The sequence below is a fragment of the Alligator sinensis genome, unplaced genomic scaffold, assembly GCF_000455745.1.
Source record: "Alligator sinensis unplaced genomic scaffold, ASM45574v1 scaffold907_1, whole genome shotgun sequence".
In the NCBI taxonomy this organism is placed as follows: Eukaryota; Metazoa; Chordata; order Crocodylia; family Alligatoridae; genus Alligator; species Alligator sinensis.
Genome location: NW_005841925.1, coordinates 97,521 through 122,793, shown reverse-complemented (window position 1 = coordinate 122,793; position 25,273 = coordinate 97,521). Strand labels below are relative to the sequence as shown.

The following is a 25,273-nucleotide window of genomic DNA, read 5'->3' as shown; positions in this document are numbered from 1 at the left end:
AGGCCCACAGAGACCTCTTTCCTCAAGCAATTGTATTACATACAGGTTATTCTAAAGCAAAACAAACCCCACCAGGTACCCCACCTCACAATCTACCTCCCCCCTCCCCACCCACCTTAAATACCCTCTGACGTGTTACTATGGTACATCTGGCGACGGGAAAGGTGAGCATAACACACACACACACTGCATCCGGCCTGGATAAGGCACAGAGGATGCCTCCTGGAGGATCTGCTTAACGGGATGCTCGGCAGCACCTGGGGAACTCCTCTGAGGAGAGTCAGGACCTGAAAGAGCTTTGGAGGTGGGAGAGAAATGTACCCTCTTACCAAACGGTGGTGGGGGGATCAGGATCCACCTGCTGTCAGGGCATACCAGGCTTGCATGGAGCTAGCAGAAAATGCACCTACCTGAGCCAAGATAGAGTCCTGCAAATCCCCAAACAACCAACATGCAATTGGGAAAGTGTTAGAGAAAACCAGAGTGAGGCTGGCCCTGGGGAGGCTGGTGGGAGGGAGATATCCTCTAATATGTTCCCTGCAAGCCAGCTGACACTCTTGCAGGGCTATAAAAGCCAGGGAGATAGCATCTGAGGGAAGGGTCTGGTTGTATTGAGGGTCTGTTTGGGTGTCTTACAGTAATTCAGGAAACTCCAGGGCAGCCTAGCTGAATAGCGGTTACTTCTAGCTCTACCATTCTGTGTGTGAATAGTGTCTTGCCTCTCTGAGCCCTTTAGACTTACAAGCCCACCACATGTCTGCACAACCCACTTCCCTACCCTCACTGTTCTCTGAGCATGACGTAACAGACATCCCTGCCGCGAGTATACAAGCGTTGCCCTAATGCCACTAAGAAACTCCTGCTGCTAAGCTCCCTCTCTATAGCTGCCCTTTGCCTCTAAACCCCCCACAACTCCACAAGCATCTTGGATCTTCCTTAATTTGAAGATGACATGTTTCTGGGGAAGTGTGCGGTGGGGAGGAAGAGTATTAATTTCAGAGAGTCACTCTGTGAGGAGAAATCCAGAAGCATAGGAACACTGTGCATCAGTCCCTTTGTGTCCCCACCGGCACTGGTAGACCTCCGGTAGCACTGCAACCATGAGTCCCAGGAGCTTTTCAGAGTCTTCCATTCTCACCGGAGTCCTCTGAACTCTCAAGGCAACACAAGGAGGAAGCGAGGCTGCCCCAGAAGGCCCCAGCAGGAAAGGGGCTTTCAGTGTGTTCGCATAAGAAACAGTAATGGCTGCAAAGATAAGGCAGGTGAGCCAAGCTGCTGCTGGTGTGGGACTATGAAGAGAGGGAGAGCCGCACCAAGGAGGCCTCCTGGGGCAGAGTCAATGAGCACAGCTACATGGGCGGCTTCCTTAGGAGCATTAGGGCTCATCAGTCCCATCTCTGCCTCTTCTGGGACGCTTGTCCTCACAGGCTGAGGAAATCCTCCTTCCGGTAGCCCTTCTGCAAGGCACAGAGAGAATTGTCATAAAGAGTGGTGGGGCAAGGGGCAAGGTGCATGGGCTGGCCTACCCTTCCCAAAGTGACTGAGACCCACCCTCTGGAAACCTTCCCCCCTTACCGGTATCTCATGGTTCTGCTGTGGTAGACTTGGTCTTAAAAAACGAAACTGGGTTCATGGGGTTCATCTAGCACCAGGTGGGTCACACCAAAATAAGGGTGGACTCCATGAGGGGTATCTGGCCACAGCTGACAGGCCATTAGACAGTTCCTTGATTTATGAGCTAAGTTACACAAAGCACAGGAGAGGAAATGGAGCAGAGCGGGAGGAGGCAGCTGCTAGTGAGTGTGTGGCCTGGGCATGTGAAACAGCAGGAGATGGTGGGAGATGAATGAGCACTCTCAGGGGATGTCACTCTCATGAACAAGTTGCTGCTGAATCTCCCAGTTCACACTAGGACCTGGGGTTGGTGACCTAGTGCCCCCTTACAATGCTCTGGGGTCATCTGCTTCTCAGGGTGTGACTGGGGAAGAAGTTGCCCCATCCCATGGGGAACTCTTGGGAGAGCTGTGGGGAGGACAGTCTACTGCAGACCCCCCAGCCACTTGCTTATGCACCTCAGTGCTTTAGAGGAAGCAGTGCTTAGTCCCCAGTCCTTCCTAACCAGATGAGGGTTAAACAGCTTGTGTTGGTGCTGGGTATGTCATCACTCCACCTCCCTGCAGCTGGGCCCTCCCTGCCCAGAGCTTCCCCCATGAGGGAGGGAACCTAATGCAACAGCAACCACTGAGCCCAGCCTCCTCTGGGGGTGAGGGGGACAGGCACATAATGATGCACTGGGGATGTCTTTTCATGCCCCCTGTCCCAGGATGGGACTGCTTTTAAGGGGCATGGGCTGAGCCTCACCTGTGACCTCCTGGCTCATGCCACAGAAATCCTCATTGGGAGAGAGCTGCAGGGCCCTGGAGATTAGAGGAAGGTGCTGGGCAGGGAGCTTGCCTCCCCCAGCCAGGGGAAGGAAACAAAACGCTGACACTGCGCTGTCACATCTGACACATTCTTGTGAAATGTTTAGGTTTTGGCAAAGCTGCGTTTCCCCATCGAAAGCTGCTCCAAAAATTTCCAGACAACTCTTAGTTACCGTGCGGCTGTTAACACGTCAGGGCAACACAACTCTCATCCTGTGCTAGTCAGCCTCTGAGCTGAGGCGTGGTGGTGTCTTGCCAGGGTTTCAGGGGCAAGACTATAGGCAGAGTCATACTGAAGACTGTCCCCACGTGTCTGGCTCTAAAGGGGTACCTGGCTGTTTCAGCTGGGGAGGCAGAGGCAGCTGGAGGTGGTGCTCGTTCCATTGCTCTCTGGTATTCTGTGGGCTACAGAAACTGGTGGGCCATAGCTAGTTTAACCCGATGGGCAGACCATTGTCTTTGATTTTTTGAGTCAACCCATCCTCTTGCAAGGAGAGTCCTACCATGTGAAGCCCCCCACTCCCCAGGAGAGAGAACTCAGCCTGCCCCCTAAGCCAAACTACCCAGCTCTAGGGCTAAGCACAGCTCGCATTGCCCACCCCAGCTCACAGAGAAGAGGGAGGAGTGTACCATTTTGTAGTCCCGGTGAAGCCTGGTGTACTGCCACATGTTGGCCAGCAGGCTGGAGGCAGCTCGGGAGGATTTCTCACTGTCTGAGCTATGGCAAATAGAGACAGGACACAGCAACCTTCAGACACCTGGTGAGGTGAAGTTTGCTCAGAGCAACATGGTGACTAACTGGGGTGAGCTCAGGAGGAAATAAGTCCCTCTGAACCAGGGGTGAGGATCTGGCACTGGAGGGCAAAACAGGAGGGACAGGCCTTCGAGCCCACTGAGACTGATGATCACTGCTCCAGGCAGGGATCAGGGATGAGCAGCCTTCACCAGGAGCCCTGCACTGGGTGGGGTTGCAGGAGTTACTGGCACAGGCTTGGGGGAAAGGAAGCTGGGTGGCTTTTAGTCACCTGCAGGAGGGCAGCAGCAGGACTGGACAGGCCTGGGATGACTGCCCCTGGCTGGGATGCCCGCACACCACAACAGGGCAACTTTTGGAGCATGTCCAAGGGAACTATGGCCAGTCTCAAGCTGAGGTGACATAGTCATGTGATAAGGAGGGTGGCAGGCTGGCTGGACACTAACAGGTGCTGGCCTTCTCACATCTCACCAGGCCCTGGCAGCCAGGTGAAGTGGTGCCAGGAGAAGTCTCTCCTTGACCCATGCTGAGCTTCTGAGCCTGAGGAGCTGGGGCAGGGGGTGAGGCCTGATGCTGGCAGGGGAGGGGCATAGGGCATTGGAAGCCCTGCCAGTTCCCACCTGTCTCTCTTCTTCTTGAGGTAGAAGAGCTTCCTGAGGCCGTCAAAGTAGACAATGTCACGGGCAGCAATGGGGCTCTCCACCATCAGGTTGTTCAGCACTGCGATGATGTTCACAACAACATCGCTCGGGGGCTCCTTGTCACCAGCGCTCCCAGGGAGCTTCTCGATGAGGTGGCTTACCACCTTGGTTGCTGCCGAGGCAAAGGGGACACATCAGAAGCTATGGCTACAGCAAAGCCCCTGCAGTGGCGTGCCCCATGGCCTCAGGGGCAGGTGGCAACTCAGAGAGGAGACCACTGGCCCTGAAAGCATGTTCCAGGCTGTGGAAGGGTATGCCTGGAGAGCACAGGAAGGGGGCTTGGGCTGGGCTCACTGAATGGTCTGAGCCTATTCAGTTATGAGATTCCCAGGTGGCACTAAGTTGAGAGAAGGGGGTAATACAGAGCAAGAACAGAGAACTCTTCCTCCATCCAGCTCTCCACCCATGGGGTCTCTACAGGGCCTGTCACTGACCAGGTTTGGGGTGTGCTAAGGAGCTGGGGTAGAGAATAAAGCCAAGAAAAGTAATGGGGCAGTGTGTCCTGGGGATGACAGCAGGGATAGGGTGGAAGTTTCCAAGTCCCTGGTTAATCACTGGTTCCCCCCATCACTGTGCATCTGGATCCATGATAAATGCTCCAGTTGTCATGAGCCACAGAAAGAAGAGCAAGTGCCACCATGGTGGGACTGGGCCTCTCTACCAAGAAGGTGTCAGGATGAGCCCAGGAGGGAGACATGAGTGATGGGGCTGGTGTGACTGTGTTAGGAAGGAGGAGCTCAAGGCATCTGGCTCATCTCAGGGGCAGTCAATGTGGGGCACTGTCTGTGCAGCCCCAACGCCCACATTCCCAGGCAGAAGAGCCTTGAAGATCTCCCTGGAGGCCTGGCTTTGGCCATCAGCCTCTGACAGTGGGGCTGGAGCCATGTATGCCCCACGGGTGCCCGGGACTCACACAGCTCATCCTTGTTGCGGGCGTGACGCGACAGGTTTCGGATCAGTCCTGTCAGGGAGCGCAGCTGGTGGTGGTCAGCCGTGCGGACCCGGTCCAGCACAGGGTTCAGGATCCGCTCCTGCTCTAGTGCCAGCCGGCTCAACACTCCTGCCCACTGGGAAAGGGGGATGGGGGAAGAGAAATTTAGACATGTAGCACCCCCTAAACTGCTCAATACCAGCCCCATCCCAAGCACATGTATCCCCCACCCCTCCAAGCCCCAGCCCCAATCTCAACCTACCCAACCACCTGCCCTCACTCCCATCTTCATCCACAGCCCACAAACCCCACACTCATAGCCTCATCCACTACCCATGAATCATTCCCAGCCAGCCAGCCCCAGCACACCCATCTTCCTGCCCTCCGATTCTAGCTTATGCATTTCCCCATCCCTCCCAGGCTTACCCATCCTTCCGCCCTCCATACCATTTCTATTAACATTTCTCTGGTCCCTGTGCCCATGCCACTGGGCAAAGTCCAGTCTGTTGTGCTGTCACCTCCTCCCCTCCCTGCCCCTCAACACCCCCATTTTGCCCTCCCCTGAAAGTGGCTGTCATAGGGACCACTACACAGCTGGAAGGAAGGCCTAAGGCACACTTGTCAGGCCTGGACAGGGGGTACCACTCTCTAGAGACTGGGTACAATGCCTCCTTATCCCTCTGGGCCCTTAGAGCAGCAATTTCTCCTGTAATCTGTCTTCCTCTTCCCTTTTGCCACTCCCTTGTCCCCAGGAGTTTTTCCAGGTAGTGGGAGGCAGGTCCCAACCCAGGCCTGAACAGGACTTGCTGAATTGGCAAAGGGGAGTCCCCACCCTGGCAAGCTGTGAGCCAAACAGCAGCCTCAAGGGAGGGTGGCGTCACAATGCTGTGGCAGGCGAAGGGGAGGGGGAAGGCTGCAGCTCTTTGGCACAGGGCTGTGGCCTTGAGAAACAATCAGCTCACATGGAGCTCCGTTCAACTGCACGTGAGAAGCCTCCCCGCTCTGCTCGCCAAGGGGCCTCTACCACAAATGCAACCTCCAGGAGTGACTTAAGTACTGGGCTCTGTGCAGTGAAAGATTCTGGGAGGTCACTGTGCTAGTGGGGGTGGGGGTGGCTGTTCCCAGACTGTGGCTAGCAGGACAGGACTCTTCCCCTTCCCTGCCTGGCTGGGTTGGGTGGGGCTGTGCCCTGCTCCTGGCCTTACCCTCCGGTCCCCGGCTGTGATGTTTTGCAGTGCCCCTGAGGCAGCCTCCGTCGTGTGCTTGTTCAGCTCGCACCTCTGGAGCAGGCGGTTGTAGACGCCCACGATCTGGGGGTTCCAGAGCCACTCCATCCCTTTGGGGTCCTTGGACACCTCCGTAAAGGTTACAATATCTGTGTTCAGGTAATGCTGCAAGACCAAGGAGAGAAGAGAGACCATCAAATAAACTTGACCATACACAGGCCCTGCAGACATATTCCCAGCCAGATGTTCCTATCACCTCCATCCATAAGCCCTACATCCCCATATCATCCCCTCTTCTGCACACCTCTCCCTCGTAGCTTCCTGCCCACTCTTTTCTTCAGTTCTTTGTGATCCAACACCATTTCTGCTCCCCTTCATTTACACTGATGTGAATGCTCACAGGGAGCTAATGTCAAACCACGTAAGTGAGCACACATGCTGTGAATTGGGCCTCGGCTCCATCACCTTGGCAGCTGAGTGCTAATTCAGGGTCAAATCCCTGTGTCGGGGGTTATGGAGTTCTCACTATGCAGGGGCATGTTGTCCTCCCACCCTGGGGCCTTTTATGAGGTGGAAAGGGATTGTCTTAAAATGTCCATGAATGAGTATTCATATGGGGGACACAAGCACACTGAGATAGGCACCACGTGACCCATCTGACCTGGCCAATTTTAGCCACACAGCTGCCTGTGCTTAGCCTTCTTGGGGTTCAAACAAGTCATGCTCTGGCATAGGGATCTACTTGCAGACATTATGCTTGCAAATGCAAGGCCCGACCTGCTGCATACTAGAGTCCTGGAGAGACTCACACTGACTATGATGTGCTTTGAGGTCAGGCCTCGGTTGTATCAGGACCCAGCTTGTCACTCTTTGTCACTACCTGGCTGGACACTCTATGTCCAGCCCTATCTCACTCTGTCTCGCCACTGCTAGTCCACTCAATGAGTGACCATGCCACAAAATGGCAGCCATGGACTCTGCTGGCCTGCCTCCTCCCACTCCACCCTTGTGCTCCTCCTGCACTGACCTCTCGTGCCTTCTTGCTCTGGGGGTTGAAGCATCCCACCAGCTCGCCTGTCCCAGTGGTGCCGTCATTTCTCCGGTGGCCCTCCAGGCGCTGCAGCGCGGAAGGAGGCATCTCATCATAGAGGCGGTAGGAGAGGTTCCGTAGCATGCAGACAGCATTCTCCACGCTCTGGGTGATGGGGAAGGGAAGAGGGTGTCAGCCCATGCTGTTTGTGCCAGTCAGAGCACCTTTCAGAAGCCCACTGACTGGATGGGTCACCACTGTTCTGTGGTGGGGCTGGCTTGACCCACCACTGGCCTGGCAGCATTGTGTCACGGGTACACCTGATGATATCACTCCAATGCTGCAGGGCTGGCTAAGCTACTGGGGATCAGCCTGGAGAAGGATCTTCCATGTAAGCAGGGGTGATGAGGCCTTTTGGGCAGAGTCTATTAAGGTTCAGGTGTGTATGTAAGGAATGGAGTAAGGCAGCTGGTACTGCAGTAAATCAGAGCCAGGAGGAACCATTGGCAACACTGAGCTTCCCTCCTGCTCCTGACCCCTCAGCCCATGCAGAGCCACATCCCAGCCTCAACATTCATATGTGGCACCCACAATCCAGGGAGTAGGGGGCAGTGGAAATTGCTGCTTAGCATGGACCAATGCACACAGTCTCCCCATAGGGCACAGGGCTCACCTTGTCCTCCGACTTCCCCACCTCCAGGGAGCTATTGATGTAGTGAATCATGCAGTCCACCAGCCTGTGGCACTCGCGCATCTTCTGCCGGGTCTGCTGGCTGGCAGAGCTCATGTTTCTGCATAGGGAGCACAAGGCAGATTGTGGTGAGGAAGAGTCCTGCCCCCACCAGCCTGTTCCTTCCAGGCCCTGCCAGGAGCCACCTCCTCTGCTGCCTCATACCCACCGTCCATGTTGGGGGATATCCCATCTCTAAATGTAATGGTCAACACTGAGTGCTGCAGCAAGAGACACAAAACCCCTGTGATGTGACCTCTCAGGGGAATGCTGCCCTGGGGCACTGACCCTGACTTCTGGCCAGGTTAACAGGAGGGCTGACAGGGATACAACAACCTAACTGGGGTGTGGTAGGCCTTGTTCATGGCACTGGCACCAGCAGCAGAACCTAAATCTTGGGGGAGACATGGTCTTCATTGCTGTTAAGTTGTCCCAGCAGCCCCTTTCCTGCACCCATTGTACAGTGGCCAGGGCCCAGAGGCATGCCCATTCCCACGCAGAAGAGCCGTGAAGGTCTCCCTGGAGGCCTGGCTTTGGCCATCAGCCTCTGTGACAGCTGAACTGGAGCCATGGGTGCTCCATGGGCATCAGGCAGCCAGTACCTGAGGAATCCGGTGGAGTTGTAGAAGATCTCAGCCTCTGAGGCATTCTGCTGGATGACGGTGGGGGACCCCAAGCCCGAGAGTGGGACCAGGACCAGGTTGGTGAGCTGCTCCAGGGTGTCCCGGGCCAGGCGGTCCTTGAGGTTGTCACTGGAGGAGAGGTTCCACAGGATCCCTGCAAGGGCCAGGGCAGAAGCAACCAGCACTAAGCCCCCTGGAGCATTCAGCACAGAGCAAAAACCCTCCCTTCCCACTCCTGGCCTTCAGTGGGCCTCCAGCAACAGTGACCAGTGGTCCCTGAGGCTCACTGAGCCTACCAGACATGGAAACAGGGCCTGGTGAAGAGTCCACCCACTCGGCAGACACCACACCAGGCAAACCCCAGCTCTGGCTCTGCTCTCTGTTAAACAGCAGCCTCCCAAGGTGTGGCCCAGTTACCTGGGGCTGCAGAGGCCTCAGTCAAAAACCACACACAGTTGGGTTGGCGGTTGGGGGGTGGGGGACACACAGCTGCTGCCCTGCAGCTCTGAGGAGCCCAGGGAGCCACCCTGCTCTGTGGGCACTACAGATACATACAGCAGCAGGGGGAAATGGGAGAAGGTGGATGTTGTTTGAATCTGAGCTGAGCAGGAGCCTGTTCTAGCAGCTCCCATGCCCCACAGGTCCACAGGATTGCAAAGATATTTTGCTGCAAAGAATAAGCTGTCTGGGGGGTCCCCTTGAAATCTGGAAGACCTCTTTGGAGAATGGGGTCCCTGTGGGCTCAGCCACCCACCGCCTTCTTCATTCCCGATGCTCCTCAAGGGGCCCTGCTCCAGAAACTGGGCTCTCCCTGCTCCCTCCTGCTTCCCACAGCCCTCAGGAGAAAGCAGAGCATCCCAAGACATCCCATGGTAGGAGTGCCTAGTGGATAAGGGACTGGACTGGAATTTAGGAGAGCTGGACTTGGCTCTGTTACAGACTACCTGCATGGCCTTCACCAAGTCTCTTCATTGCCTTGGGCCTCAGGCCCACCCCTGTAAATTGGGAGCAGTATCTCCCAGAACAATCAGGAGACCCTCATAGTTGTGAGGTGCTTGGGTTCTCCAAGATCAATAGACTCCCTGAAGCTCTGATCTTCCTTTGGGGTGGGGGAAGGTGGGGAGGGGGTAAAAGCCAGCATCCATGTCCCCAAGAAGCAGTGGGATAGGGGGCAGCTCTGATCTTCCCCTGCCAGGACAGTGGGGTGGGGAGCCAGGGGCAATGGCACCAGGCCAGGGGACGATTTGTCTACCACGCAAGGCAAAGCCAGCCCCAGACCAAGCTCTTTGGGGATTATTCTCTCCATTTACAGACTGAATGTAGCTAAAGTCACTCTCATGGACTCCTTTATGCATGTAATAGGCATTGAGCTCCTCACATCATAGCTCCTGGGCCCGACTTTCCCATTAGCCTTGGTATTAGATGAGACAATTGGAGCCTGGCGGGCAGGATTAGACAGGCCCTTTAATACAAGCAAATGTAATCTCTGCTGTTTGCCTCTCCCTGCCCAGCACTGCCTGTGACACACACAGCCAGGTGGAAGTTGGCCCCAGGCCAGGGCTCTCTCCCCCCTCACCACTCATCTTGCTCCAGACAGCAGCAGCTAGCCTGTGTGTGGGAATCCTGCATCCCTCCCCAGCCTCTGTATCTGCCTGGGCCTGGCTCCTTCCAGCCTGGTTTCCCCCCTCCACAGGAACTCTGAACCCAGTTAAAGCAACAATGCCTCTTCTCTAGCCAAGGCTTCAGAACAGGAGCTGGGTCTCCAGCTGCCTGCCCTGTACCTAGGGCAATGTCTAAGCCTCCCACTCCGTCAACTATTTGAAGCTTCCTTTGCCCCTAGTCCTGCAGAATAAGACCCAGAGCTGCCTGACTGCCTACTAAGGGAGGCTGCTTGTTCTTCAAGCCCATACATGCCAAGAAGGCTTTGTGTGAAGGCCCCCTGAGCATTTGAGGGAAGGCCACTGTGGGCTTGAATAGGGAAGCATGGAGAGCTATGACTGAAGGGGCTCTTGGTACTGAAACTGTGGAAGGCAGAGGGGAGCAGTGTGCCCTCATTGCATCGCTGGCTGCCTGCCTCCAGGCTCAGCCACCAGCCTCATCATAATGTGAGGTAGAGTACAGCCACAGCCTGACTATGTGCTTTTTGCCTGAATTTTATGGCTCTGTCACTTTAATATTTACTCCATCTTTACTGTATGTCCCCTGATAACAACCCTGAAATGTATAGCAGTGCTGTTATCACCATTTTACAGATAAGGGAAAGTGAGGCCCAGAGATTAAATGATTCATCCAGTCTGTGACAGAGTAGAACAGGGATCTGAACCTACATCTCTCAGGTCCTAGGCTTGGCAGTTTAATCACTAGGCCAGCTTTCCACACTACCAAATACTGCTAGCATTCCTATTTCACGCCCAATCACATCCAACTAGGAAAGCTACTTGCCAGGGCTACATCATCATGGGCTAGGAGGCCACCAGCTGACTGACTAGGTTTAATGGCATCTTATCTGTCACCCTAAGCCAGAAATGGGCAAAGTGGTCTACAAACATTTCCAACAAATGACATGTCTATCAACATTTGACATTGTGGACAAAAACATTGATGCAACATTTTGGAAAAGGACAACCTGCTCAACTCAACCCTCCTCCTCTCCCAGTATGTATCTTGTCTAGTGCCACTTGATGGGGAGGTCGTGTAATTGTAGTATGAATCCAAAGGGGCGACAGACAATGATAAAGCCACATCAGCCATTCCTGATCCCAAATGAATCCACAGCTGCCTGGAAACAGCCTCTGGAGTGAAGGTGCTGGCTGGACTTTCAGGACAACCTCTTATTTTTAGATGTTCCTGACTTTCTGATAACTTCTCTCCATTGAAATTGTCTAGGCTTGGCTCTGCCCAGAGAGACATTTATTTTTCAGCAGTGGCATGTATTTTTTTTAGCTGTTTCCAAGGAACTGAGCCTCATGTCCTCACTCTAAGCAAAGCTTTATGATGGTTTTGATTTTGCATGCAGCTCAGAAACCACTGGACTTTGCAGAGCGGAATTCTCCAGGCTGGTTGCAGTTCATGGAGGCCTGGGCTCCATGTGCTTTATAAAATAAGCATGTCCCTGGAAGGTGGCAAAAGCCAGTAGGCTGGTTTTGAACAAGGTCCCGACACAGATAAGGAGCCAGAAGACGGACTCTGGGAGAAGGAGGATGGTGATTTTCTATCAGAGGAACAACGGGGGGAAGTTGCTACACTCTACCAATGGGGGCCAACCTTTTTTGGCAGGCATGCCACAAGTTAAGCCTTCTCTGTCCAAAAGCCACTCCAGTCCCCTTCTCCTGCTTGATCTGCTGCTCTTCTTCCTGCTCCCTGCCCTATGTTCCCTGTCTGATCTGCTGCTCTGCTTTCTCTTGCCTATCCTATCTGTTGCTGCAGAGCCTGTCCTCTCCCTGACCTCCTGTGTGCCACATACAAAGGCTGCCTGTGCCACTTGTGGCATGCATGCCATGGGTTGGGCAGCCCTGCTGTAGACAATGTGGCATGAGACTGAGATTCAGGAGACCTGGATTCTGTTCCTTGCCCTGCCACTGGCCTACTGCATGACCATGTGACTCTTAGCAACACATGTTTGGGTTCCGTTATCTGTATAGACCATATGCTCCATGGGACAGCTTATGCTGTCTCATTCTGGGTGCAACAGGTAGTACCACAGAGCCCTATACTGTGTTGTGGCCTCTAGGTGCCCCTGGAATGCAAGGACACTAGCAATAGTGCTCATATGCCACCTGGCGTCCTCTCCTGTGTGTGTGCACCCCCACCTGTGACATTCTTGCGCAGCTCATCGTCGGACTCGTGCAGCGTCCGCATCAGCTCGTAGATGCCATTCTCCTCCACCAGTGCCAGCTTATTCTCAGCGTTGTCATAAATGAGGTTGCGTGTGGCGCCGGTGGCATGGCGCTGCACCTCCTGGTTGGGGCTGTTGAAGAGCTTCACCAGCTTGGGCACAGCTTGGAGGCTGCGAGCCTGAAAGGAGAGGGAGCAACAGCTGTGGGACTGAGGCATGGAGGGAACTCTTGAGAACAGAGTCTGCTCTGGCCTCCACTGGATCCCTGCCCTGCTGCCATCTGTGCCCACACCTGCCCCCAACCAGGAAAGTTTGAGCAGGCCCTTCCAACTCCCTTTGCATCACTATTTGGCAAAAAGAGGTTCCTGCAGACTAACAAGGGCCACCTCCTCTCAGTATCTTCCACCAGTGTGTATACCCATGAACAGGACTGCGAGACTTGAGCCCTGATCAAGGGGGTATTTTTCCTGCATGCCTTGGGGGACAGCCCCATCCTCACTGCCCCTCACCTGCTTCTTGGCATTGCTGTCACTGTAGCACTTGTGTTGGATGTAGGCAGCTCCCAGCACCTGCAGGTTCGGGTCGCTGGCTATCAGGTATTTCACCGCTGACGGCAAGTCAATGTCATCAAATCTGAAAGACAAAGGTGGGTCAGGAAGCATTACCACATCCTCCTAGGGGGCCCTCCTTCCTAATCTGCTTTAATGTAGGGCTCTGCCATGTCCTACCTGCCACATCAAGGAGCCCCTTTTATAGGCGCTGACTCCGTGGGTGTTCTGGGGCTTAAGCACCCACTGAAAAATTTTAGTCGCTGCTCAGTACCCACAAGCTATGGCCATTTTGGTTTTGATGTTAAAAAAAGTGTGCTTGACCTGAAGAACCAGCGTGTTACTTCAACCCAGCTCTGCAGTGTCTGTAAAGATTGGGCACTTCAATGGGGCTTTTTGGCACTTTTAGCTAAAGCTGATTCCATCAGCTATTAGATAAAAGTGCCAAAAAAGCCCCACTAAAGCACCTGATCTCCACAGATGCTGCAGAGCTGGGTTGAAGTAATGCACTGCCTCTTCTGGGCATGTGTGGGGTTCAGTGCGGGCATGTGCCAAGTTTGAAGTAAAGTGCTAGGTTTTGGGGATTTTTACGTCTGCAAGCACCTGCTGGCAAAAACCCAAATTGGCCTCTATGGTCCCCCAGTTTGCCCCAGCATACTTCTTCACTGGGCCCAGCACCATGTGGTCATCAACCCCTGGCCAAAAATGAATAACTAAGATGGGATTTTTTCAGAGCCTGACATGCTGCTCCAACACCAGCCTGTAGGGGTTGCCACTGAGCGGCAAGCTGCTTTCCTTACATCCCCTGTGCAGGAATTTCAGTGGGTTCCTGTCCCCAGCCCAGCTTCTCAGGACACACCAGCCATGGGTCTGTCTCCAGCACTCACCCGCCAGAGTAGGACTGCTGGGACATCAGTGTGTGGTGCCCATTGTACATCCCACTGGACCGCAGGTCCTGCAGTTGGTGGTTGGACTCTGCCAGGTTGCGCACAGATGGGGCACGGGAGCTGCGCTCTACTGTGCCCACATAAGAGCTCCCGAGTCCCGTCTGGAGGCCACTGAAGGAGCCAGTGCTCAGGCGTGAGCGGTTGTTGCTCTGGAAGCGCTGGAGAGTGCGCATGGCAGGCGCACGGATGGTCCGGTTTTGAGGTGCCTCTACGCCATCCATCCAGTCAATTGGGCCCTTCATCCCAGCATTGGAGCCGGCACTCATCTGCCTCTCGAAGGTGTAGGACCTGGTGAAGCCACCACCGGCCCTGCCTTTGTAGAGGGAACCATGGGCCATTGGATCCAACTGCTCAGAGATGATGCTGTAGCGATCATCTGCACCCGTGGGGCTGCTCGGCCCATTTGTCAGGCGCAAGGAATGCAGCGACATGGTGTCGAAGTTCGGCTGGCCCCTGTAGCTCCGCTCGTGGAAAGAGGTTGGCCGTGAGGTGTGGGTGGCTGGCATGGGGGCATAGTTTGTGCCATAGGTAGAGACCTTTGGCACACCACCATTGCTGATGGCAGCCATTTTCCTGTGGGATGAGAGGTCCACAGCTGAACGGGAGGACCACCCAGCAGATTTCATTGTGCCGTAGTCCTTGGCCATTGGCTGATACAGCTGTGGGAAGGAGGAGACCAGAGTCACCAGCATCCCATTTTAATAGCAGAAGTACTCTGTTCCTTGAAAATTTCCAGCCCAGCAAACTCCTGGGCTGGGATTGTATAGCTAAGGCAGAATCTTCTTCTGCTCACCATTGCTACCTGGAGGAGAGATCCTCCTGCCCTCAGCAGTACCTGTGTAGCCTCCACCACATCATCCCCTGGAGATAGGGGCTGAACAGGTATAACTGAAGCCATCATTTAGCTGGCAGATCAGATATCATTGATCATGCCAGGAATCTCAGCTCCCAGCCTGAGGTTATGGGACTCTTCTTTTTTTCTTTTTCTTTTTAATGGCATCTTTTAATTCCTACCCTGAGCACATTTGATGGGGGCCCCTTGACTGACAAAGGGTGAAATCCTGGCTGTACTGAATGAAAGCCGGGCAACTGCTCATGCCAGGATTTCATCTGATAACCAGGGAACCCCATGGGCCTGTATTTAGCCGCTCTGTGCTACAAGGGCTCAGATATAATGTCCCCTGAGCACCTTGAGGCTGCTATGAGCCCAGTTTTCCTATTATGCCATGGAAGGGTCACTTGTTACTGGATCACTCCCCCTTCTCTGCTTCTCCTCCTTCCTCAGCTGGCACTAGGGGAAAACACTTCAGTCACTATGATAATACCAAATTCTGCAAGTGAGATGTGTTGTATACAGGGTAGATCAGACAGATGGGTGGGTTGGTCTGCCTACCCACACCCAGCAGGTGAGCTCATACGTACAGTGCCTTTGTGCTCTAAACCATTGGTCTGGGACCTGGAGCTGAAGGAGGACTTCAGGGTGTTGTTGTATTGGATTTGGGAGGAGCCACCACCTGCGGGACAAAGACAGACAGGCAGTGTTTAGCAGAACCAGGAGCGAGCTGTGTACTCAGAGCCTTGCAGACTCTGCTGAGTGTGACACCAGTTGGATGGGTGTGGGCACCCTGGCGCTTTGGCTCAGGGCAAGGGATGCAGTCTGGAGATGGGGACTGGCCCCCACTCTCAGCAGTGGGCTGGTACTCAGCCTTGGGTCTACACAGAGTTCCCACTGTGAGTTAGGTTGGCAGAGCGCCTGGGCTGGCTGGAGATCTGGGACCATCCCCAGGAGGTCAGTAGGCTCAGGCTGAGAGTCTGAACTGAGCAGAGGAAGGGGCAATCTCTGCACCAGCTCTGCTGTGCCTACAGGGCTGGTCTGGCCCCACAAGCAAAGCTGGGGTCTTGCAGTCCCGCCTGGGAGGCACTTGCCTTTTCTGACCAAACACACTCGGTCTTTCAGCACAGCCAAGCTTATCTGGCTCCTGTTCCCTCTCCCCCGCCCCTGCCGTTTTCTACACACTTTCCCTTTGTACACAACTCCCCTTTCAAGCCCTCTCCTAACAAAAGGGCTTTTAGAAGGTCTGGAGCTGGCAGGACGCCTGGCAAGCGGAAGGGAGGTGCCCCACCTGTGCCTGGGAATCAGTGCCATGGCAGAGCAGATGATGGATTATTTCGGGAATCACCAGTGCATCACGGGAGACCTGCACTAAGACTCTGCTGGGGTCATAGGTGGAATGGGTTTGAGCAGCTTCAGCCTCTTCAGAGGCCAACATTTCCAGTGGCAGACCATCGAGCAGGGAGCCGTGAAGCAACTGCTCCGGGTCTGCAGAATCTAAACTCCTGTGGGGCAGGAGCCGTGTCTCCTCTGGCTCACAGCAGCATATTACTATGGAGCTCGCTGATCCCTTTCCTGATCCACCTTGGTTTCAGTGAGACCTAAGATCAATCATCCTTGCCCTTTGGCTGCTGGGAAAATAACAGTGTAATCAGGATCATCTCTCGTCTCCTCTTGCTTGGCTGGGGGGTTCTGGGAGGTCTCAGACCAGCTCTTACAGCCCTTACCTGAAAGATCAGCCTTGCCAAAAGCAGCTTATCTATCAAGGGCTTGAGTTCAACAGTTTCAAGTGGCCTGAACAAAAATCCCTTCCCCTCTCATGCAAGCAGCAGCTTAGGTGTATGATGTCCTCCTCTTCCTAGCTGCCCAGCTGCCTGGGACGTCTGCCAGAGTAAATAAGACCTGAATTTCTGGGTGCCAAGCACTTCTTTTCTATTTTGGTACCAAAAAGGGTCCTGGGGTATGCTGAACATCTGCCCCATTCCCTTGACCTACCGTTTATGATTGCTTTCACCCGTGGAGCTAACTATAGAGGTGGAGCCACCAGTTTTATTGGTGTCTGTTTTGGAAACAATTCCAGTCAATGCAGCCAATCAGTTGGGTGTTACTTGCCCTACTGACCAGCCAATAGAGATTGGGCCTCTTGTTTTCTAGAAGTGGAAGGAGTACAGGCCACAGATCAAGGCCCGCCCCCCATGCCATTGCTAAAACACTGCCTCTGTGTAGTCTAATATCCTTTTGTGATATCCCCGTAGGAAGAATAACAATTATTTCCCTGCCAGGGACACTGGCACAGCTCATCTCTCCTCTTACTTATCTGGGACACTACCAAATCATGGCCATTACTGGGGGTTGTTTAATGGATTCATTCTGCTGTTCATTCATGCAGAGTTGGCCTAAATTGCAAGGAGCCCAATTTAAAAAGAAAAAGTGACTGAGTTCATTTCAAGGCAGCCAGAATCGAAAAGGCTACAGCCTGCCTGAGGCATTAGCAGTCACAGTTTACTGCCACTCACACAAATACATTCTTTGGCATACCGCCTTACATGTTGGTCCCATCTGTCTGGTCCCCACTGCAAACTCTTGACTTGAGACTGGACAGACCATTCCAGATTTATATACAATTACCACCTCTCCAAAGGCAAAACTCTGTGCTAGGACTGAGGGTACTGGAGAAGTCTGGTGGGGACCAGAATCCAGGACTGGGATGGCAAGATGACTGCAGGTTGATACTGGGGTGTACTGGTAGAGGGATGTGGGCATCACATACCTGCAGGGCTGCAAGGTAGGGGGTGCGCTGACAGGTTTGTGCAAGACTTTGCACAGCCCAGGCCTGCACTTGTTCTGGTCAGGAAGGGGAGGGGGAGACTGGCTCAAGTGCCACCTTGCCAACTTCTACAACTAAGCAAGTGCTGCCCAGGTCTCAAGGCTGCCTGGCCCAGCCCCATGTCCCAGAGACTACACCCCAGCCTGCAGGTATTCAGGCAGCTACTTTCATCCTAACAGCAAGGAGCCTGAGAGATGCCAGGCAGGCCTGGGATGTTATGTAAACACACTGCTCCGATACACTCCTGCAGACCAGCTGGGGAGTCAGTCTGTGCGGGGTTGGGGCCCTGTTGGGTGAGTTGGACACCAGTGTCCCAGAACTGGGGGGAGCCATCAGGAGGAGCTGGAAGCCAACACGCTCTGGTTCTTCATGGTTGCAGCAGGAACAAACAGAGCCATGGGAACCCCAGCACGTACAGAGAAGGTTAGAGCAGCTGACTCCACCACTGAGGAGCCTCTGTGGGGACCCCAATGCTCAGGGTAGGATGGTTCCTGTCTTTTCCCAGCCCTGCCCAGACAGCAGAGGGCAAGGCTGCAAAGAGATGCCCCACTTTGCCAGCCACCAACCCCAGTATGGGACAGGGAGCCCAGCAACTTCCCTGCCACTACCCTGCCAATCATTTCCAGATGTGGCACTCAGACCACACATGTGGGTTGTGTCTTCCCTTTTGTGGGAAGGGAGCCAAACCAATTGGCAGGACCATGCTGATGCACCAAATCCCTGGACAGACACTGAGGAAGGCCTTCCTGCTGCCTGGGAGTCCTCCCAGCAGCAGGTTTCAGACTGGCATCTGTGTTTTTGGACTGGGAATGGCTCTGGTGGGGATCACTGTGCTAGAACGTGCTCAAGTGCTGTCACAGATGGAGCTGGCACTCAGGTCTGGGAGGAGCTTTTAGTGGCAATGGTCCAAGGCCCAGCTGAGTGGGGACAAAAGGAGGCACTGTTCCCCCTTTGCCTCTACTGGCCAGGGGAAGTCCTTACAAGTTCATGTGCCACAAACCAGAGGGAATCCCAGTGCTGGCTATACCCAGCTGAGTCCCAGCTGGTGAGGAAGCCTGTGGCACCCCATGGGGACTTGGCTGGAGGCCTATTGCAAAAAAAGGCCAGTTGCAGCCTGTCCTACACACTATAGCAGCACCCTGCTGGTGCTGTTTGCAGGGCCATGCTGTGGCCCTGCTATGCTAACTGGCTGTTGCACAGTGCCTGTGGCAGGAGGGATAGGGCACAGGGTGGCGGTTAGTACCTGAGGGGGCAGGGACTCTGTGTGCTCATTGCCAACACAGGTGGAATGGCTGCTTATCGCTGGGTACACAGCGCAACCGATAGTGCCAGGAACACAGCCCCAGGGGTGGACCACAGACAGCCAGAGGCCAGGAGGTGCAGGCTTGCTTTCAGTCTCTCAGCTTCCCAGAGCCTGGGAGTGTAAGGGCTGCCACTGGAAAGGAGGAAGAAACCCAGAGGCTTCTCCCACCTGCCAGGCTCTTCTGTTATCTTGCCAATAGCTCACAATATTCAGCGGCAATGCAAAAAGCACTTCAAGGTCAAAGGTCCATGTAGCGCAGGTGTATGTGGCGTGCTACTGCCACATGCGCCATCAGAAAGCAGAACTCAGCCTACAGTGTGAGCATCCTTCCTTCTCTCACTGGGGAAGAGAGCAGAGTCCTCAACCCCAGCCCCACATCCCCCCTGAGTGAGCGTACAGCCATGATAGCCACCAGGGCTCAGGGTGCCCAGAGCTCTTGGGGAGGCCACCCATAGGCCAGGGGCACTGATAGTGTTGGGGAGACTGCTGGCCAAGTTCATGTAATGGCACTTCCAAGTATTCTGGGTGATTGCCCTGCACTTGCTATACATGACATTTTACCGCTGCCTTCACATCTCCCGTCCCTGAAGCCTGCGTGGGTCCCAGGCTTGGCATTCACACCAGGCAGGGAGATTCCTGTAGAATGAGAACATGCCAGCCCCAGAGGGAGGTCGCTTATGACACAGAGGAACAGAAAAGAGCAAGGAGCAGTTACCGACAAAGTGTGAGGAACAGGGTCCCTGGCTGGAATGGCAGAGAGTGTTACCCACCAAGACCGAGGTGCCCTAGCAGAGCTGTATGGAGACCCAGCCTGGGAGCAGTAGGGGATTGCACCCCAAGACTGAGGTACCCCAGAAGAGAGCACTAGGGCTGGAGCAACAGGCAGAGCACAGCACCAAAGGGCAGCCTCCAGCTCCCGCCAGGCCCGACAAGCCAATGAAGGCAGTATGAATCACCGATGCACTCCTTGCTGTCCCTCCTTGCTTCTGCTGGAGTGGGTCGGCCTGCCCACACCCTGTCTGGATGATGGCTGGCTGGGCTGATGCAGCACCTTGTCATTCTGACTGTCCCTAACACACTCTGTTTTATGAAGCATGTATAACCCTTGGCTTAACCCTTGAGTATGTGACAAAGTCCAGAGAACACAGCACATCCAGGGAGGGGAAGACGCCTGTCCTAGCACATCAGATAGGTCAGGCACCACTGCCCAGCCGCCTCTGGCACTCCTATGTCAGGGCCCGATCCCTCACAGGAGAAAACTGCAGATGGGAGGCTTCCCACTGACTTCAGTGGGCTTCAGATTGGGCACTTAAACATTAGGAAGCAGCTTGACTGACAGCTGCAAGACCAGGCCTGATGCAAACAGTATAAAATCCAAGGGAATCCTGCTGAGATGGGGGAGTGGGTCTAGGACTCAGAGTCACAGGAGCAGACATCAATGAACCCTCAGCATCAGGAGGGCTCCTGCTCTGCACTGCACATCTGACACGTCTCAGGCCTCATGTCACCTCATGTCACCCCCCACCAGGCTCTCCTGCCTACAGACCCGCTGGACTGGAACACACACAGGCTACCAGGGCCTTCCCAAACACTTCCCAAGGCCAAAGGCTCCCTCTCCCCCACCCCCAGCCCTGTGGTGGTGGGAAACAAATGGGGAAGTGGGAGGTAAGTCTTCAGGGTCTTCAGTGTTCCTCTGTCCCCTACTGAAGCCCAGCCTCATGCCAGAGCCCAGCTGGATTTCCTTCCCAGGAGAAAAGCTGTGACCGGGGGATGTCTCAGAGATGGGGTTGCATTGGCAGGGCTGACCATTATCTCAGGATAGGGGTGAGCCCTTGACAACAGCTCTGGCTGCAGGTTGCTGCAGTCCTGGCCCCACTGGGATGTTCAGCTTTCAAGAGCTCTGAGCCAATTTGCATCCAATTGCATGCAAAGCCCTGGGCCAGCCCAGCTGTGCCGTGGATCTCCCTACATGGTGATGGCAGGCAGCAGGCTCCTGCCTTGCACCTGTGGGGAGAAGCTGAGGAAAGAGGCCTGCACCCCTGCACCCTCACCCTGCACACATTCCAGGTATGCCCTTGGGGGTCTGGATCTCTTGCTCCCTGGCAAGCCATTTCCTCCTGGCCCAGCTCCTTCAGCCCCACCCCTGTGATGTACATTCCAGTCCCCAACCCAGGACTCTGCATCCACACAGCCATGGGAAGAAACACCTGGAGGGGCAGGTGGGTGCATGGGCTGAGGAGCTGGAACATGATTTCCCTATGCCTCTCTCAACCAAGCAGGAGACAATGTTCCATCCTGCAAGCAATGTCTTCTGGCACCTGATTGGAGCCAGAGGAGATGACAGGGGGTTGGTTTAGGTCAGGAGAGGTGGCAGACATGAGCTCAGGTTTGGCCAACACATGGTAGCCAAGCCGGGATTTATTCCCAGCTAGGACACAAGCTTTTCACCTCAGCTTAGCTGCCCATGTTGCAGTCTGGGCAGTGAAAAGCTGTCCCCTTGAATCCACGCTAGGAACAAGACGAGTTTAGTTTTTAGCTGTATCTTCCATATGTTAATGGAACCTAATCTAACCTCCACCACCTGTCCTCACGTAGACAAACGCCCAGTGCCCTGCCTCCATGGATGGCTGCTACCAAGTCTTAGACTGAAAACACAGGGCATTTGAAGTCATATGCCCTTCCGTCTCAGCCCTGAGCTTGAAGGATATGGGAGCAGGGGAAGAAGAGGTGTGGTAGCCTGCATACATTCCTGCCTGAGAGGCCTGTCAAGTCTCTGAGTGTGTTTGTGTGCACGTGTGTGTGCACGTGCGTGCATGAATATGCATGCATGTCTGGAATGTACTAGGTGACACAAGGTTTGACTTCCTCCTGTGGCAGCTACACATACTGGGACAAGCCAGTGGGCTTCTTCCCATGCTGGGGGTTCAATAGCCAGCCTGTTTGAGCCTGGGGTGTACCAGCTGCTCCATGGCTGTGTGCTGAGGCATGCTGATGTCCTGCATGGAGCTCATTGAAAAAAGCAGCTTCAGAGAAGCCTGCCAGGCCGCACCAGAGCAGCTCTTAGGGGCTTCGGGCTGCAGAAGAGCAGCTTCTTATATCCATAAGAAGAAAATACCAGGTCAGGGTGTGGGCACAGCCCTGCTAATTAGATTCTGAGTGAGAGATCAAAGAGATAAATCATGAAGAAAGTTCCACATGGGCACGGCAACTGCTCACCTGCTGGGGAGGAGACAGCGGGGGAGGACATATAGGGGCAATGAGACACGGTTGTTTTCGTCTGCATTTCATCCAAGAAGCTCAGAGCCCTTCACAGGCATCAATCCCATGCCCAGCACAGTGGGGTTCTAGTTTGGGATGGAGGCTTCTAGTCTTAGTGCAGATGATAATCACCCACCACACCAATCATCACTTACAATGTCTCTGCGAGTCAATTTGCACTGGGCAGGGAGGGAGACCGAGGAATGGAGCTAAACCCAAAGTAAGACACGCTGCTTTGCACAGGCTGTAGGATGTGAGCTGGGGTAGGTTGGGGTTAGGTTGCCAGTGGACTCCAATCTAACCTTGGCTGCCTGCCTTAAGCCATGCCCGAGTCCCGTAGTTTGCAAACACAGAAAATATCTGCAGAATCCAGAACCATTGGGCCTGATTCATCATTGCCCTGTGTGGAGGGGTCCAAAGTGTGCGTGCAGCAATGGAGTGGCATGCTGTACCTACAGTGCTTTTGTGGGAAGGATCGCTCAGGGGAGGAGGAATGAGCAATGGGGCCCGAGGCCTCCTGACTCATGGTCCTGGGCTCTAAGAACTAGAGAAGCTGGTCTTCTGAGGAGGAACTGGGCAGCAAAAGGGAGCAGGGCAGGAGGGCAGTTACTCTCTAGCCCCTCAGCCAAACACCAGTCTAGAGACTGCAGCTGACCAGTTCAGTAGCACCTAAATATTTTGTCAAGGCACATGAGCACTAAGCAGAAACCACTGAGTGGGATGCCTCATGTGCCATCTTCACTCAGTGTTTTTCAAGTGAATTGGGGGACCAGAGTGAACCGGGGACTGTGCCCCTGGCCTGGATCTCAGCTAGTGTTGGAGACACTTGCTGATGAACACAAGCAGGGGCCAGGGTTAGGGAGAGCAGGAGGGGAGGATCCCACGGGGCACTGATAAACCAAGTACACCGTGCCAGGTCTATGAGGGCCAGCTTGGAGCCTGGCATGGCAAGTCAACAGCCCTCCCACCCAAGTCTACCATGGGCCTGGTCTCTGGCAGTAGGCAAACTGCTCCTGGTTGATGCCTGCGGAACTATGGGGAGGTGGGGTTTCCTGACACAGCTACTTGACGTCAGACTAACACAGCTAACTACATCTCACAGCTACATCAGGCAGGGATTGGGGGCTCAGATTTGGGGTTTATCTTCTCCCCACCTCCATCTCCTAGTTTGGCACCAAATCCAGATGTTCCCTGAATAAACTGAAAGAAAACAGTGTAACTCCCACCTCCCTTCTCCCCTCCACCCGCCACACCACACCACCCCTGGACAGACCTGTGCTAGGCAGCTTTTGAAGAAACTGGGAGACATCTACTATTGGTCTTGAGGGTGAGAGGGGCTCATTTAGCAACGGGGGAAGAATTTTTCCCCTGGGGACAAAATCATGAGCTTTTGAATGCTGAAGAAGACAAATTCCACCACCCTGAAATTGCATGAATTCCAGCATCCTGGGATTCCCCTGGCCCCGGTGAAGAGCTGCCGGGGAGGTAGCTCTCTGTGTATACAGCCGCTTCCTACTCCACAGGTTGCCTCCCCCACTTTGTCTCATCCTCTGGCTATGTCAAGGAGGAAGGAGGTCTGTGCGCCCTCTGGGCCGGGTGGGGAGGACAGCAACAGCTCTAAGAGGCAACCAAGGCTGGTGCAAAACCAGAGACTGTGTCCAGAGGGAAGGCTCTAGGGAGAGGCAGGGACTGAGATAAAGTGCGGGCTGGACTCCCTGGGATAGGAGGGAGTGTCTAAAGGCAGAAGCAGCAACAACAGGTGAGAGCCCCTTGCTTTGTGTTACCTGAGCCCCACAGGGGAGGTGGGTTCCTGATGAGACGGGTACAAGCTCACCCCTGCTTCCTGCTTTCTTTGACACCAGGGTGCGGGCAGAAGTTCTGCTCCCCTGTCCCCCATCAGAGTCCCCCCCTGCCACCTGCCTAGGCTGGCGAGAGATGCTGCCCCTCGACACCCACAGCACGTTCAGCCATGCAGCAGGGCTTGGGAATAAATAACAGCCAACCCCTTGGACACTCCAGGTTACATATTTGGGGAGGGAGTGCCCCCATTAGCATGGGAATGATAGCAATGATTCCCCAGCCAGGAGCCACACCACACAAACTCTGACTGCCAGAGCCTCACATAACCCCTGTGAGCCGGGTGACTACACTCTGCCTCATTTCAGAGATGGGGAAACTGAGGCACAGAGAAGAGAAGTGATTTACCTGGGGTGGCCGGGCACAGCTCAGAGTCAAACCCCAGTGTCCCGACTCCCAGTCCTCACCCAGCCTCATCCCTACCAGAGGTGACGGGTGAGAGGGGCAGTGCCCTGGGTCAAAGCCAGCTGCCCACTGAGATGTCCCCCTCATGTAACTACTGTTTCTGTCCACAGCCGTGAGGTCCACACCCTTGCCCGCGCCCTCCTGCCTACCTTTGCCTTCAGTGCCATTGGCCCTGTTGGCTGCCTGGCTGTTCTGCAACATCCTCATGCGGACCTGCTCCTGCACCCGGGCACTCTTCAGCAGCGCCGCATCCTGTGTCACCTTGCTCTTTCTGTCCAGCTGCTGGTCCGAGGGCAGCGCCAGGGAGCACACGCCCGCCTCGGGCTGTAAAGCCGAAAAGAAGAAGTTATTCTCCTGCATGGTCCTGGGTGGGCAGGGAGCCCGGTTCGCTCTGTCCCTTAGAGCCGGGGGGAGAGAGAGGTCTGCTTGTCCCAGGCCACCAGTCCAGTTTTCCTTTCTCCCTTCCGTCTCTTCCAATCCTGGTGCCAAGCTAAGTCTCCCAGGGAGCAAAGCATGTCTGTCAGGAGTGCAGGTGGGGCCAGCTGCTGGATCCTCCCTCTGCACTCCTGGGGGAGTTGCTTAGTCCCAGCTGCTCTGGAGAAATAGCATGGGACACCCTCAGCCCATGCTACCCCTGTCCCTGTCCCTGTCCATGCCCTGCCTTCCTGGGGCAGGACTTTCCAGGGCTGCAGAGGGACAGGGTTACACCCTTCTTCATAGCAACTGACGTTGCAGCAGAAGCCGGTTTTAAGGCCGAGCAGGTCTGCCAGTTCCACCTTAAGCAGGTGAGGCCTTGGCGGGGCCCCGCTTCCTCTCTGTGTTAAGGTGGAAAGCTAAGGAGGCAAAGCCAGCCCCTGTCCTGCCACACCTTGTCAGTTGTGCAAACTAGCATGGGTGATTTATGGGCGTAGCTGGGCCTGGGAGCCTCAGGCACCAGACAGTCCCTCCCATGCAGTCTCCTCCGGGGGCAGTGGTGGGTTTGAGTAGCTGAGCAGCCCCTCTGCCCATGGCCTGAGGTGATGGCACCAGGGAAAGCTGAGTGG

At 54.8% G+C, this 25,273-nt stretch overlaps 1 protein-coding gene across 1 annotated transcript in view; it reads right to left on the bottom strand.

Annotated features, from left to right (window-relative positions):
* Positions 1-1,400: 1,400 nt before the first annotated feature.
* The window catches only part of PKP3 (plakophilin 3), a 39,268-nt gene continuing 15,395 nt past the window's right edge, over positions 1,401-25,273 (bottom strand). Inside the window, exons 2-14 of the mRNA XM_006019173.1 lie at positions 24,380-24,554; positions 15,171-15,262; positions 13,689-14,407; positions 12,763-12,886; positions 12,228-12,432; positions 8,398-8,572; positions 7,739-7,856; positions 7,063-7,230; positions 6,015-6,200; positions 4,792-4,945; positions 3,798-3,990; positions 3,054-3,141; positions 1,401-1,457 (exon numbers count right to left, since the gene is read on the bottom strand). Of these exons, the coding sequence (XP_006019235.1) occupies positions 1,422-1,457; positions 3,054-3,141; positions 3,798-3,990; positions 4,792-4,945; positions 6,015-6,200; positions 7,063-7,230; positions 7,739-7,856; positions 8,398-8,572; positions 12,228-12,432; positions 12,763-12,886; positions 13,689-14,407; positions 15,171-15,262; positions 24,380-24,554 (2,433 nt within the window). The 3' untranslated portion in view covers positions 1,401-1,421. The remainder of the gene's footprint in view (positions 1,458-3,053; positions 3,142-3,797; positions 3,991-4,791; positions 4,946-6,014; positions 6,201-7,062; positions 7,231-7,738; positions 7,857-8,397; positions 8,573-12,227; positions 12,433-12,762; positions 12,887-13,688; positions 14,408-15,170; positions 15,263-24,379; positions 24,555-25,273) is intronic.